The sequence below is a fragment of the Myxine glutinosa genome, unplaced genomic scaffold, assembly GCF_964187855.1.
Source record: "Myxine glutinosa unplaced genomic scaffold, kmMyxGlut1.1 SCAFFOLD_541, whole genome shotgun sequence".
Lineage (NCBI taxonomy): Eukaryota > Metazoa > Chordata > Myxini > Myxiniformes > Myxinidae > Myxine > Myxine glutinosa.
This window is the reverse complement of record NW_027616638.1, coordinates 76,144-89,368: the sequence shown is the minus strand read 5'-3', so window position 1 is coordinate 89,368 and position 13,225 is coordinate 76,144. Positions and strand designations below refer to the sequence as shown.

Sequence of the window (13,225 nt, the reverse complement as noted above, 5' to 3'; positions counted from 1 at the left end):
AAAGATGAGAATGAAGAGTGCATATATGAACAACGTATTTATTGCAATCTAGTTAAATGACAACGCTACGATATACTTTTGAAAATATCACGTACCGTCTCGAAGTCAATGCCATCCTTTTATCTCTTCGTATACAACTCACTGATTTATACCTTATCGTGAACAGGGTAAAGCCTATTTTGATAATCATGAACGGTGGCAGATGTAGGAGTTGGTGAAACGAAATGGGGGGGGGGGGGGGGGGTCTGATCATTTATTGCAATCTACTTAAATGACAACGCTACGATACATACTTTTGAAAATATCACGTACCGTCTCGAAGTCAATGCCATCCTTTTATCTCTCCGTATACACCTCACTGATTTCTACCTTATCGTGAACAGGGTAAAGCCTACTTTGATAATCATGAACGGTGGCAAATGCAGGAGCGAAACGTAAGCGTCGGCCTCGGCCCTACCTCTCCAGTTGTTGTTTCCATTGTGTAAGGGGGGAAAAAACAAACATTTTGGCCTCAGACCTTTGAGAGTACGTCGTTCCATGAACTTTTTGAACGGGCCTCGTATGCCATGCTTCGTCAACGTTGGGTTGTTTTTAAATGATTTGAAGGATTAACTTAAGCACCGTGAATAGAGCAGATACTGATGGGCTGCTGATCGGTTTCACTTCGTTGTTATCACAGTATATGGAAGAAATTAAGGGAAACCCACCTGATGAGGTTAGCGTACACCGCGATCGATGACACCGGCACAAATGGCGGAATAGATGGATTCTTCTTCATCGCATCGCATCGCATTTTCTTCCTGTGAAACTGTTTCATAGAACTGTGTAGTTTATGTACATTTTTATTTTATTACATTCATGTAGCTTCACATTCTTGACTTCGTGAATCTTCAATCTTTTGTGGTTCAAATAAATAAAATTAAGATGGATTCTTCTTCATCACATCGCATTCTCTTCCTGTGAAACTGTTTCTCCATTTAACGTTTCCAAAATCAAAACTTCAAAAACTTCTTCACTTCGATTCGAAAAAACTTCAAACTTCAAAAAACGTTTCCAAAACGTCACTCCATTTAACTTTATTAAAATGAAGATAAAGACCATTTGGTTCACACCACCCATCACACCACTCGACTGTCCAATCAGCGGACGGCTCGCATCGCCTTCGCCCAGCAGACGCCAATACGATGGTGTCGTAAGATGGCGTCGTATCGGCTGATAATCGGATGCTTTTGGGTCCCAAAGTCGGCGAATTCAGATTTTTCGAGTATGGCTGTACGTGACAAACAAAGAGCGCGGTTCGTAGATGGAAAATGCATTAGTGCCGTGGGCATGGGGTCACTGGGTGCAGCGTAAAAGGGATAACAAAGTCGAGTCCTTACGGTATTATTATATAGATTGTTAGAGACAAAACAAACACTAAATAACATAGCCACATACCAAAAACGTGTATTTTCATTTTTCACTTGTGCAAAAATGCTACTCACAATTACATCGCCTGTGCGTCGGCCTGTGATTGAGCCAGAGAGTTGGCCTGAGTCAACTTCCTTTCCAATGTCTGCAAGAATTGAAATACTGATTGTGAATGTGTAAAATTATATGAAAGAAGAACATGCATATCAATAGACGATGCCATTGAAAAGGAGAGCAGCTGTCAATAGAAGAGGATGTCTGACTTATCAATTTGACATTATTGCACAGGAAATGACAAACAAAGAAACAGTTCATTTCCATCGGGTAATATTACAATGAGAGATCAGCCGATACCTTTATTATGTCCATCAGCATCCATGGCACTTAGAAAAAAGAAACGTGGCATCAGCGAGCCACAGCCAACTATCAGTTACCGTCTCAAAGTCAATGCCATCCTTTTATCTCTTCGTATACAACTCACTGATTTCTACCTTATCGTGAACAGGGTAAAGCCTACTTTGATAATCATGAATGGTGGCAGATGCAGGAGTTGGTGAAACGAAAAGGGGCGGGGGGGGGGGGGCTGATCATGACCTACCCTACACCACATGGCCTACGCCATTTGTTGAGATCATGGCCACAACGGAAGCACAACAACTGGATAGGTAGGGCCGAGGCCTACGCCTACTTCTCATCACTCGGCGAAGTACACTTTGTTTTAAGCTTTCAGAAGCTGAAGCCTTGGTATTTATTGCTTTATATGATACTGTAGCGGTTACCGCTGGATGTACATAATCGCCTTGCACCGACCAGAACACGGCCAGACGCGCCTCTCCCGGGCATGCCCGGACTCACTGTTCCCGGGCACGCCCGAACCTCCCGGGCACGCCCGGTCTCGTCTTTCCCGGGCATGCCCGCTCTCGCCTTTCCAGGGCTCGCCCAGAGCGTCCGGGCATGCCCGCTATCGCCTTTCCAGTGCTCGCCCAGAGCGCCCGGGCACGCCCAGCCTCGACTTGCCAGGCCGCAGCCAAACACGCCCGGGCAGGTCCACACTCGCCTTTCCAAGGCTCGCCCTTGATACCCGGGCATGCCCGGTATAGCTTTTGCCGGGCAAACTTCCCGACATAAATGTGTATATATATTGTTGCCCGAAAAACGGGCTTGTCAGAATACCTGAGCTGTTTTGTTTCAATAAAGCAACTCGGACGAATTCCGTCTTTGGTCGCGTCAATTCTTTCGACTCACGTTGGAGCGCAGTTCCTTCATTGGTGACCTACCGACATGGATACGGCAGTGACGCTTAAACTGCCTACCTTCTGGGAGGCTCACGCGGCTGTTTGGTTCGCCCAGGCGGACTCCCAGTTCGCCCTGCGAGGCATCACCGCGGACGACACCCGCTTCCACCATGTTGTGGCGGCGCTCGGTTCCGCCACCGCGGCCCGCGCCTTGAGCCTCCTCCAGCACCCGCCGGCTGCTGACAAATACGACACGCTGAAGACGCTCCTCCTCGGTGCTTTCGCCCTCTCACCGGCAGCATGCGCACGGCGCCTGCTTGACCTGCCCGAGCTCGGCGACACGCGCCCGTCCGAGCGCATGGACTATATGCTCTCGTTGCTCGACGAGCACTCTCCGGCATTCCTGTTCCGGGAGCTGTTCCTCCGTCATCTGCCTAACCCGGAACGCCTCACCCTGGCTGGCACGTTGATCACGGATTCCCGCGCCCTCGCCAGGGAAGCCGATAAGATCTCCTCGGCGGGCCAGCACATCGGCGCGGTTACCTGGAGCCCGCCGCCGTCTGAGGCGACGCCCACGACGCCCGAGCGCCCTGCGCGGTTGGAGGCCGAACTGCCGGTGCAACTGGCGGCCACCACGCCACACCGCCCGCTTCCGACACGACGGCCGGGGCCTCCACCTGACCGGGCATGGTGTTATTACCACGCCAGGTTCGGACACAAGGCTCGGACGTGCCGGCCCCCGTGCACTTTCGGCAGGTCGGGAAACGGCCGGGCCGGCCTTCATTCCCAGCCATGAGCGCCGGCCACTCGGGCAACTTGCTGTTTATTCGGGACAAAGCGTCTGGGCGGCGTTTCCTGTGCGACACCGGCGCCCAACTGAGCGTCATACCTGCCTCCGAGCAGGACAGGCTGGACGCAGTTTGCGGCCCCTCTTTGGTCGCTGCTAATGGCTCGGCCATACGCACTTTCGGCCCACGCGTCGTCACCCTCTGCTTCGGCAGCCAGCGCTTTCAATGGACTTTTGTTACCGCCAGCGTCCCGTGGCTTTGCTGGGCGCCGACTTCCTCTGTGCGCACGGGCTGCTGGTCGACATCAAACGACGTCGCCTTGTCCACACCGAGACCTTCAGCTCCCTGGCGTGCACAATGAGCAGCTCCGCACCGACCGAACTGGCGTGCGCCCTCCCGGCAACGAACGAGTTCGCTCGCCTGCTCATGGAATTCCCGGCCCTCACGCGGCCGACGTTTTCGGCCGTCGCGGTGCGGCACAGGATCGAGCACCACATACCCACTATGGGCCCACCGGTCTACGCCAGGGCCCGCCGCCTCGACCCAGTTAAGCTCGCCTTGGCAAAGGCCGAATTTGACCCGTTGGAGCACCTCAACATCATGTGGCGCTCCGATAGCGCGTGGGCCTCGCCACTGCACATTGTGCCAAAGCCGGGGGGTGGATGGCGCCCGTGTGGCGACTACCGCCGTCTCAATGACGCTACCACCCCCGACAGGTACCCGATCCCGCATATTCAGGACTTTTCCACCCGTTTGGCGGGACGGGTCATCTTTTCGAAAATTGACCTGATACGGGGCTACCACCAGGTACCTGTCTGGGCGGCCGACGTCCCGAAGCCCATCATCACGCCGTTCGGCCTGTTCGAATTTTTGCGGATGCCGTTTGGCCTCAAGAACGCGGCCCAGGCGTTCCAGCGCTTGATGGACGGCGTGCTGCGCGACCTGCCGTTTCTTTTCGTCTATCTGGACGACATCCTCGTCGCCAGCACGTCCCGCGCCGAGCACCTCCTCCACCTCCGAACACTGTTCGGTCACCTCAGCGAGCACGGCTTAATTGTCAACCCGGTCAAATGCCACTTCGGCGCGACGACCGTTGACTTTTTGGGCCACTGCATCACCAAGACCGGGGCCGTGCCGCTGCCGACCAAGGTCGAGGCCAACACCACGTTCCCGCGTCCCCGTTCCATCAAGGCCCTCCAAAGAGTTCCTCGGCATGGTGAATTTTTATCACCGATTCGTGCCCCGCGCTGCTCAGCTCATGCGGCCCCTTTACGAGGCCCTCTGGGGCAAGCCGGCCAAGCATGACATTGTTTGGTCCGCGGCCATGGACGCGGCCTTCGCCAGTGCCAAACGGGCCCTCGCCGACGCAACGCTGCTGGCTCACCCGGTGCTCAACGCGCCCATCGCCCTCACTACGGACGCCTCCAACTATGCGGTGGGCGCCGTCCATGAGCAATGGGTGGACGGGGTTTGGCAGCCACTCGCTTTTTTCAGCCGGCAACTCCGGCCAAACGAGTTAAACTACAGCACGTTCGACAGCGAGCTGCTCGGGCTATTCCTGGCCATTCGCCATTTCCGACACCTCCTGGAGGGCCGCCCGTTCACGGCTTTCGTCGACCACAAGCCGTTGGTCTACGCAATGGCTAAGGTAACGGAGCCGTGGTTGGCCCGCCAGCAGCGCCACCTCTCCGCCGTGTCGGAGTTCACCACGGACATCCAGCACGTCGCCGGCAAAGACAACGCCGTGGCCAACTGCCTTTCGCGGGCCAGCGCGAACGCGGTCCACCTCGGCATGGACTTCACGCTCATGGCGGCCGACCAGACCCCCGATGCCTCGGTGCAGGCACTCCGCGTGGCGGACACGGGCCTCCGCCTGGCCGACATCCCCTTCGCGGGCACCGTCCTGCTCTGCGACGTCTCCCAGGGCCAGCCTCGCCCCATCGTGCCCGTTTCCTGGCAGCGCCGCATCTTCGCCTCCATCCACGGCCTTTCTCACCCGGGCCGGAAAGCTTCTCAGAAGCTGGTGTCGGCGCGTTTCGTCTGGCACGGCCTTCGATGAAACATCCGCGACTGGGCCAACGCCTGCACGGCCTGCCAGCGAGCCAAGGTCCACCGCCACAACCAGGCCCCGCTGGCACCTTTCGCCGTGCCTGAACGGCGTTTCGACCACGTCCACGTGGACCTGGTGGGTCCCCTGCCCCCCTTCGTGGGGGTTCACCCACCTGCTCACCATGGTGGACAGGACCACCAGGTGGCCGGAGGCCGTGCCCCTCACCTCCACCACCACCGCCGACGTGGCGCAGGCGTTCATCGCCACCTGGGTCGCGCGCTTCGGCGCACCAGCGGACATCTCGTCCGACCGCGGCCCACAGTTTACGTCTGAGCTTTGGGGTGTGGTCGCCCGTTCGTTGGGGGTCACGCTGCACCGCACCACGGCCTACCACCCCCAAGCCAATGGGTTGTGCGAGCGGTTTCACCGCTCCATGAAGGCCGCACTCATGGCCGGCCTTCAGGACGACGGTTGGGCCGACCGGCTGCCGTGGGTCCTTTTGGGCCTTCGCACGGCCCCCAAGGAAGACCTCCAGGCATCCGCCGCCGAGCTCGTCTACGGCCAGCCACCCCGCGTCCCGGGCGAATTCGTGCCTGACGCTAGCAGTCCCTGGTCCGCCGCTCGCCAGCGCTCGGACCTCCAGGAGGCCGCCTGACGATATGCCCCCGTGCCGACGTCCCGCCACGGTGGCCCCCAGTCCTACGTCCCCCCGGTGCTTCGCACAGCGGAGTACGGCGAGGCCGCCCCCCATCCACAGTTCCCCCCGCTCGACCACCCACCACCACGTCAGACCCCTCCCCACGACCCTCCAGGGGTCGCTTCGGCTGGGTCATCCGGACCCCCCTTAAATTGACCCTGCCGGTGCAGGTCGATTCTGGAGGGGCGTGTGTAACGGTTACCGCTGGATGTACATAATCGCCTTGCACCGGCCAGAACACGGCCAGACGCGCCTCTCCCGGGCATGCCCGGACTCACTGTTCCCGGGCACGCCCGAACCTCCCGGGCACGCCCGGTCTCGTCTTTCCCGGGCATGCCCGCTCTCGCCTTTCCAGGGCTCGCCCAGAGCGTCCGGGCATGCCCGCTATCACCTTTCCAGGGCTCGCCCAGAGCGTCCGGGCATGCCTGCTATCGCCTTTCCAGGGCTCGCCCAGAGCGTCCTGGCATGCCCGCTATCGCCTTTCCAGGGCTCGCCCAGAGTGTCCGGGCATGCCCGCTATCGCCTTTCCAGTGCTCGCCCAGAGCGCCCGGGCACGACCAGCCTCGACTTGCCAGGCCGCAGCCAAACACGCCCGGGCAGGTCCAGACTCGCCTTTCCAAGGCTCGCCCTTGATACCCGGGCATGCCCGGTATAGCTTTTGCCGGGCAAACTTCCCGACATAAATGTGTATATATATTGTTGTTGCCCGAAAAACGGGCTTGTCAGAATACCTGAGCTGTTTTGTTTCAATAAAGCAACTCGGACGAATTCCGTCTTTGGTCGCGTCAATTCTTTCGACTCGCGTTGGAGCGCAGTTCCTTCAATACTGATGGGCTGCTGATCGGTTTCACTTCGTTGTAATCACAGTATGTGGAAGAAATTATGGTAAACCCACCTGATGAGGTTAGCGTACACCGCGATCGACGACACCGCCACAAATGCATGCTCAGGATTGTCCACTCAGCGGAGGGATTGCTTCGCCATCTGTTGGTGTTCCATCCGTGGGCATCGGGTCACTGGGTGCGGCGTAAAAGGGATAACAAAGTCGAGTCCTTACGGTATTATTATATAGATAATATGTATTTTGAAATACTAATGGATGCCAATTTGATTCATAGAACTGCATGAAGAAGTGAATGTATTTTATTTGTCAGATGTCAGGCGCCTCTTTATATGAACTTTTCTGGAGCATTACTTGGTTCCTCCTAAGAACACAAGTGTAGTCCAGCATGCACACGAGATTTTTTTTGAATGTCTCTTCTTTTCTATAGTTTGGCACATGGCACATATGATATAGAGGGGCCTTTCCTATACCCTTGGCATTTTTCCCCAAGAATGCTTGTTATCTTTCCACTCATCAACTTTCACAATGAACATCCCACCCAACAAACATTGCAAAGTCAGAGAAAATAAACAATTTCTTACATATGGAATCATAGGTATGCAAGTGTTGTCCATGCATGGAACGCAATACACTGTCTAACAGAACAAGACAAGTGCTTCAGTCGATAGTGTACGTCAACATGAATTACAAAGAGATTGATGGACAATGGACAAATACATGGTTTATAACATTTGAACCTGGATACATGAATTACAAGGAGATTGATGGACAATGGACAAATACATGGTTTATAACATTTGAACCTGGATACATGAATTACAAGGAGATTGAGGGACAATGGACAAAGACATGGTTTATAACATTTGAACCTGGATTCTCTGCATCTCGTACGAGGACCTCAGATGGGAACACCAACAGATGGAAACAAACATTACTTCTGAGAATGGTGTTGTCCCATGTCCTGCCGCAAACACCTTGTTGGATTATTTTCACCAAGGTCTTGTCTCTGCAGACAGATGGTTTTCTATCCCGTCACTTCGGAACTTGTCCTTTGTTCTGTCCATCTCCTGTCAGGAAGCCGAGTCCAGGACCAACTGACTCACCAAGTCTGCTTCTTGCCTCGTGCTCTTTATCTCATCTTTCAATCATGTCATTCATCATTGATTTATTCTTTCCCCAACGCACACCTCATTCTCTACAACCCTTACCGACACTCTTTCCATCCTGTTCATCGTTTTTTCTCTACCCGTTTACTTTATTCTCAATTAGGCTCCTCTAGAATCGAGACTTCTGAATAAAAATACAAATTAATCCAAAAATTCACTCGATCTATTTTCTATTTGAATTATTTACAACTCTTTTACAGATAACTTGTTTTGTTATGTAAAAATGTATTATTTTAACAATATTCTCTCCAAGAATTTCTAAAACTGATGTTTTTCCTTTTTATTCCAAGGCTCGAGACCATGTCAGACTTTAAATCCGTGAAGTTTACACCGCTCCCAGTTCTGGACTTCTCGAAGGAGGAGAAGAATTTGGACGGGCTCATCACGCTCAATAAGAACTTCCTGGAGAAGATACAGAGTGAGTGAGACAAACTGGACATTTCATCAAAAAAATATTAAGGGAACACAAAACGTAGCACAAAATGGAAGAGAAACGGGAAGATAGAGAAAGCACTCATTGGAGAGCAATTCCTCCGCCAGGTGAATAGTTTACGTTTTGTATCCCATAGTAGACCAGAAAATCACAATACAGAATCACATTTAATCAAAATCATCCATCCAAAACTTTTGAGATATCCTGCTATATATCGTATCTCCCAATGGTGATGCATGACTTTAAAAATTCTACGAGCTGGATCCGGATCCGGATCTTCACCAAAATTGAATCGATTCTTCCTTCTCACACACACAACCTGTCCAACAGGTTTTGTCTAAATCCTTCCATAACGTTTAGAGATATCCTGCTATATGCTGAATTTAGCCCCATCACTCAATGGTGAGGAATCACTGAAAAAATAAATAATTCTCATATCCGAATTCATATTCAGATCTTCACCAAATTCGAATATGTTTGTCCTTGTCAGACACCCAACTGGTCCCCCAAGATTCCTCCAAATCCGTCCACAACTTTTTGAGATATCCTGCTGTGTATCATTTTTGGTCTTATCTCCCAATGGTGAAGAATCACTTTAAAAATTCTACGAGCTGGATCCGAATCCGCATCTTCACCAATAGTGTAGCAGCATAGCAAACCTGTTGTGCATTTTGTGATACAAGCACCAAATTTGGCACAAATGTACATTAATATGTTGCGAACATTTTCAGATATTGGGCCACTTGAAATTCCGTAATTTTTTTTTCAAATTTTTTCAAATTTCGTAATTTCAAATTTTTCGGGTGACACCGTCACAATTTCGGTCTTCGAGGCCGGCCGATATAGTGGGGCGGCTTAGCCCAAATATTCAAAAGAATTGTGCATTTTGTGATACAAGCACCAAATTTGGCACAAATGTACATTAATATGTTGCGAACATTGTGTGGTCAGCAATGAAGACGAGAGTCTGAATTACATGTATGCAAAAGACCTTGTGAACCAGTGAAGCAAATACACGGGTAAGCATGAATTAAATCTAGGGCATGATATAATTTCCATGATGTTTACCTCTACACTCAATGGTGGAAGGAGGTAATGTTTTGATCCCAGCTTGTCTGTATGTCTGTTTGTCTGTTAGTCCACAAAATTCCAGACAAAGCTTGTAGTAGTGGTAGTTGTAGTGGTAGTGGTGATAACAGAAATTGTTATATAGAACTGAACTTATATTATTATTATATGCAGAAAATAACTTCATTTCTATATGCCCTGCAGTGGACAGGTTAATTGGTTTATGCACTGAAGGGGTCACCCTGGTGTGCACTGCTGTGTTCTGCCTCACTGAGTTGTTCAGGTATGATGTACTCAGCACAAGCTTCCGGTCGGCCCGGAGGTGGGGGTGCGGGGCCTGTCACGGAACGTCAAAACAAACGGCCTGCCGGGGCCGCCCAAAAGTCGGGCGTGAGGGGCGCGTCCACTAATGGAATGCCTCTCGCTTCCCAGATCGAGGGCCACGTGGTCAGGAGAACCTCGTCCCTTCCGGTCACACTTTGCCTATCGGCCGGCCTCGAAGACCGAAATTGTGACGGTGTCACCCGAAAAATTTGAAATTACGAAATTTGAAAAAATTTGAAAAAAAAAATTACGGAATTTCAAGTGGCCCAATATCTGAAAATGTTCGCAACATATTAATGTACATTTGTGCCAAATTTGGTGCTTGTATCACAAAATGCACAATTCTTTTGAATATTTGGGCTAAGCCGCCCCACTACAAAATATAATCATTTTGTCGATGTCAAATACGGTACATGTCTGCCAAATTTCGTCCGAATCCATCCACAACTTTATTGAGATATTTTGTTCACAAACGGACAGACAGACAAACAGACAGACAGGGGTAAAAACATAACCTCCATCCACCTTTGGTGGCGGCGGCAAAAAATTCTAGAAAATGAACAAATGATAATGTTTTTATTGTGTACCACATCATGGCTCAGGATGAGTGAGGTTACAGAGGGCAAAAAGCAAACATGGTTTCAGTGGGGAAACAGGTGTACACAACAGGTAGATGCAACAAGCAAGGTATCCAACAAACAGGAGAAAACTAAAGATGGGAGGGGAGGAAATATCTGAAACCACGGGGCTTGGGAGAGGTAGGGTTCACAAGGGCAGAAATATTTACAGGTAGTGATGGGAGACAACATGATGTGTTGGTGTAACAGGAACGTGAAGTCCCTGGAAGGAAAGTTAGATTGAATCATCCCCGGAAAGCAGTTCCGCAAATCAGATAAATGACTGGATATTTATATGAAGTAGAGATTTTGGGAGTTTGATTAGAAGGACTTACTGTAAGAGGGGATTCATTCTCGATATATTAGAAATGGTCGGAGATCTAAGAGAGGAGAGGGATCACGAATGGAGGAAATGGGTTACAAATCACACAAACAACAGGTATGAAGAACTAATGTAACGTGTTAGATGGGGTGATGTAATAGACACTGGGGAAAACGGCGGTAAAACCCTGAATCAATTTATTTATACACCTTTAACCCTTTATTCAAATTGAATTAATTATACACTTGAACACGATAACACAAATCACCTTCATAATACCTCCAATAACCATGTTATATGTCGACATCTTGCAAGAGATTTATTTTGGTCGTGACCCCGAAGCCGTTCTATAAAGAGGGAAATAAAATGGAAGAAAAAGGAAAGAATGAAAAGGAGGAAATATGGAATTTTAAATAATCTGCAAAAAGGAGTGAGGAAGAAGAACCCTGTTTCCGTTTCCCTTCACGTCCCAAGATTTATCAAGTTGTTCTGATCCAGCTCCACCTTCTCCAGATGCTCCACCGGCCCCTCTGTGGAAATTATTAGAGAAGAACAAAAACTTCAAGATGTGAAATTTTATTGTTTCATGCTTTTGAAGATGTTTTTATCTTTTAGCCAAATATCTAAACATGTACAGATACATTCAATGCACACCCCCCCCCCCCCATGCCAAATAAATATATCGTATATGCGCAGTACTGCATAAGTGTACTTTGTGAAACCCATCCATGGAAACAATCATCATGGGGTCATCGGCCCCCCAAATATCAATATCTATTATGATGATGATGATGATGAGAGGGAGTGCCACGTGAGAGGGTGAACAAGAGACCACCGATATGCTTCTGCAAGATGCCGATTGACGCTGTGTTCTACGGTGTTCAATAAAGCCTCCATCTGCTCAACTGTGACTCATCGTTGTCTTATGACAATGTAGTCGTGTAAGTACAGTGTAGTCGTGTTAGTACAGTGTAGTCGTGTTAGTACAGTGTAGTCGTGTTAGTACAGTGCATGCGTGTTAGTACAGTGTAGTGCTGTTAGTACAGTGTAGTCGTGTTAGTACAGTGTCGTCGTGTTAGTGCAGCGCAGTCGTGTTAGTACAGTGTGGTCGTGCTGGTACAGTGTAGTCGTGCTAGTACAGTGTCGTTGTGTTAGTACAGTGTAGTCGTGTTTGTACAGTGCAGTGGTGTTAGTGCGGTGTGATCGTGCTGGTACAGTGCGGTTGTGCTAGTACAGTGTCGTGGTGTTAGTACAGTGTAGTCGTGCTGGTACAGTGTAGTCGTGCTAACTTCCAGATTTTTAAAAATGATCTTCAGAATCGTCATTTTATTACAAAGAAGTAAAAACTTGAACACTGCGTGGAGTATCATGTTCTATGAAGTCTCCGGTTTTTCAAGTAATGATTTTGAGCGATGGAGGATACACCCTCTGGAGCTTGATTTGGAGGCCATTTTGATTTGCTTTTGCTCTTCGTCCCACCGAAAATCTCGGTTTAATTTGATCCTTTCCTAGAGGTTGGAATTCCAGCATGGATGCAGGAAATCAAAGTATTGTGATTGGAAAAATCGGTGATGACGCGAATGAGGAACTAAAATATGTTCTACTCCGGAAATATAAATTTTCAGGAAAAAACTTTCTTACATTCCACGTATTCCCTCTGCCTCTGAAGGTGGATGTAGGTTGTGTTTTCACCCTTTAGGCTATCAGCTAGGGGGGTCAACCGGTACCAAATTGAGGGAGTAAGGCTAATAATGATTTTTGACAAGGTTTTTACCTCTAGAATAAGAAAATATGTGATAGCAAATTCAACGATGTAGCTAAATGTGTGTTATCACCCATTTTCAAAATGGCCGCCAAATTTCTCAAAATATCAATGGTCAATGTAGTGTTTTTTTCACTATTCACCCTATACCCCAAATTTGGGTATCTTATACCTGGTTTTAGGGGTTAGAAATGATTTTACAACTTTCTAATCTTTCACACTGTCTCCTTCCTAACCCACTTCAGGCAAGTTTATGAACTCGCAGGTTGTTTTTTTTTTTTTTTGTTTGTTTTTTTTATCTCCTCACTTCCAGCTCTCCTTTGCTGCCAACCATCAGGTCACAAACGTTCTTCCAGAATTCCATATCTGCTTGCTGTCCCCAATTCCATGCTGAACACCATCTCCATTCCTTCATCGCTCTATTATGTCACCTGCAGAACTTGTCTTGTGGCCCAAAACCATGAACCTATTTGTCTCGTGTCTTCTCCTTGTAATCCCTCAAGAAGGTT

The 13,225-nt window shown here is 49.7% G+C and overlaps 1 protein-coding gene across 1 annotated transcript in view; it reads left to right on the top strand.

Moving 5' to 3' along the window:
• The window catches only part of LOC137419056 (E3 ubiquitin-protein ligase Midline-1-like), a 127,072-nt gene that overhangs the window by 96,456 nt on the left and 17,391 nt on the right, over window positions 1-13,225 (top strand). The window contains exon 6 of the mRNA XM_078768817.1: window positions 8,481-8,608. Within this exon, the coding sequence (XP_078624943.1) occupies window positions 8,481-8,608 (128 nt within the window). The remainder of the gene's footprint in view (window positions 1-8,480; window positions 8,609-13,225) is intronic.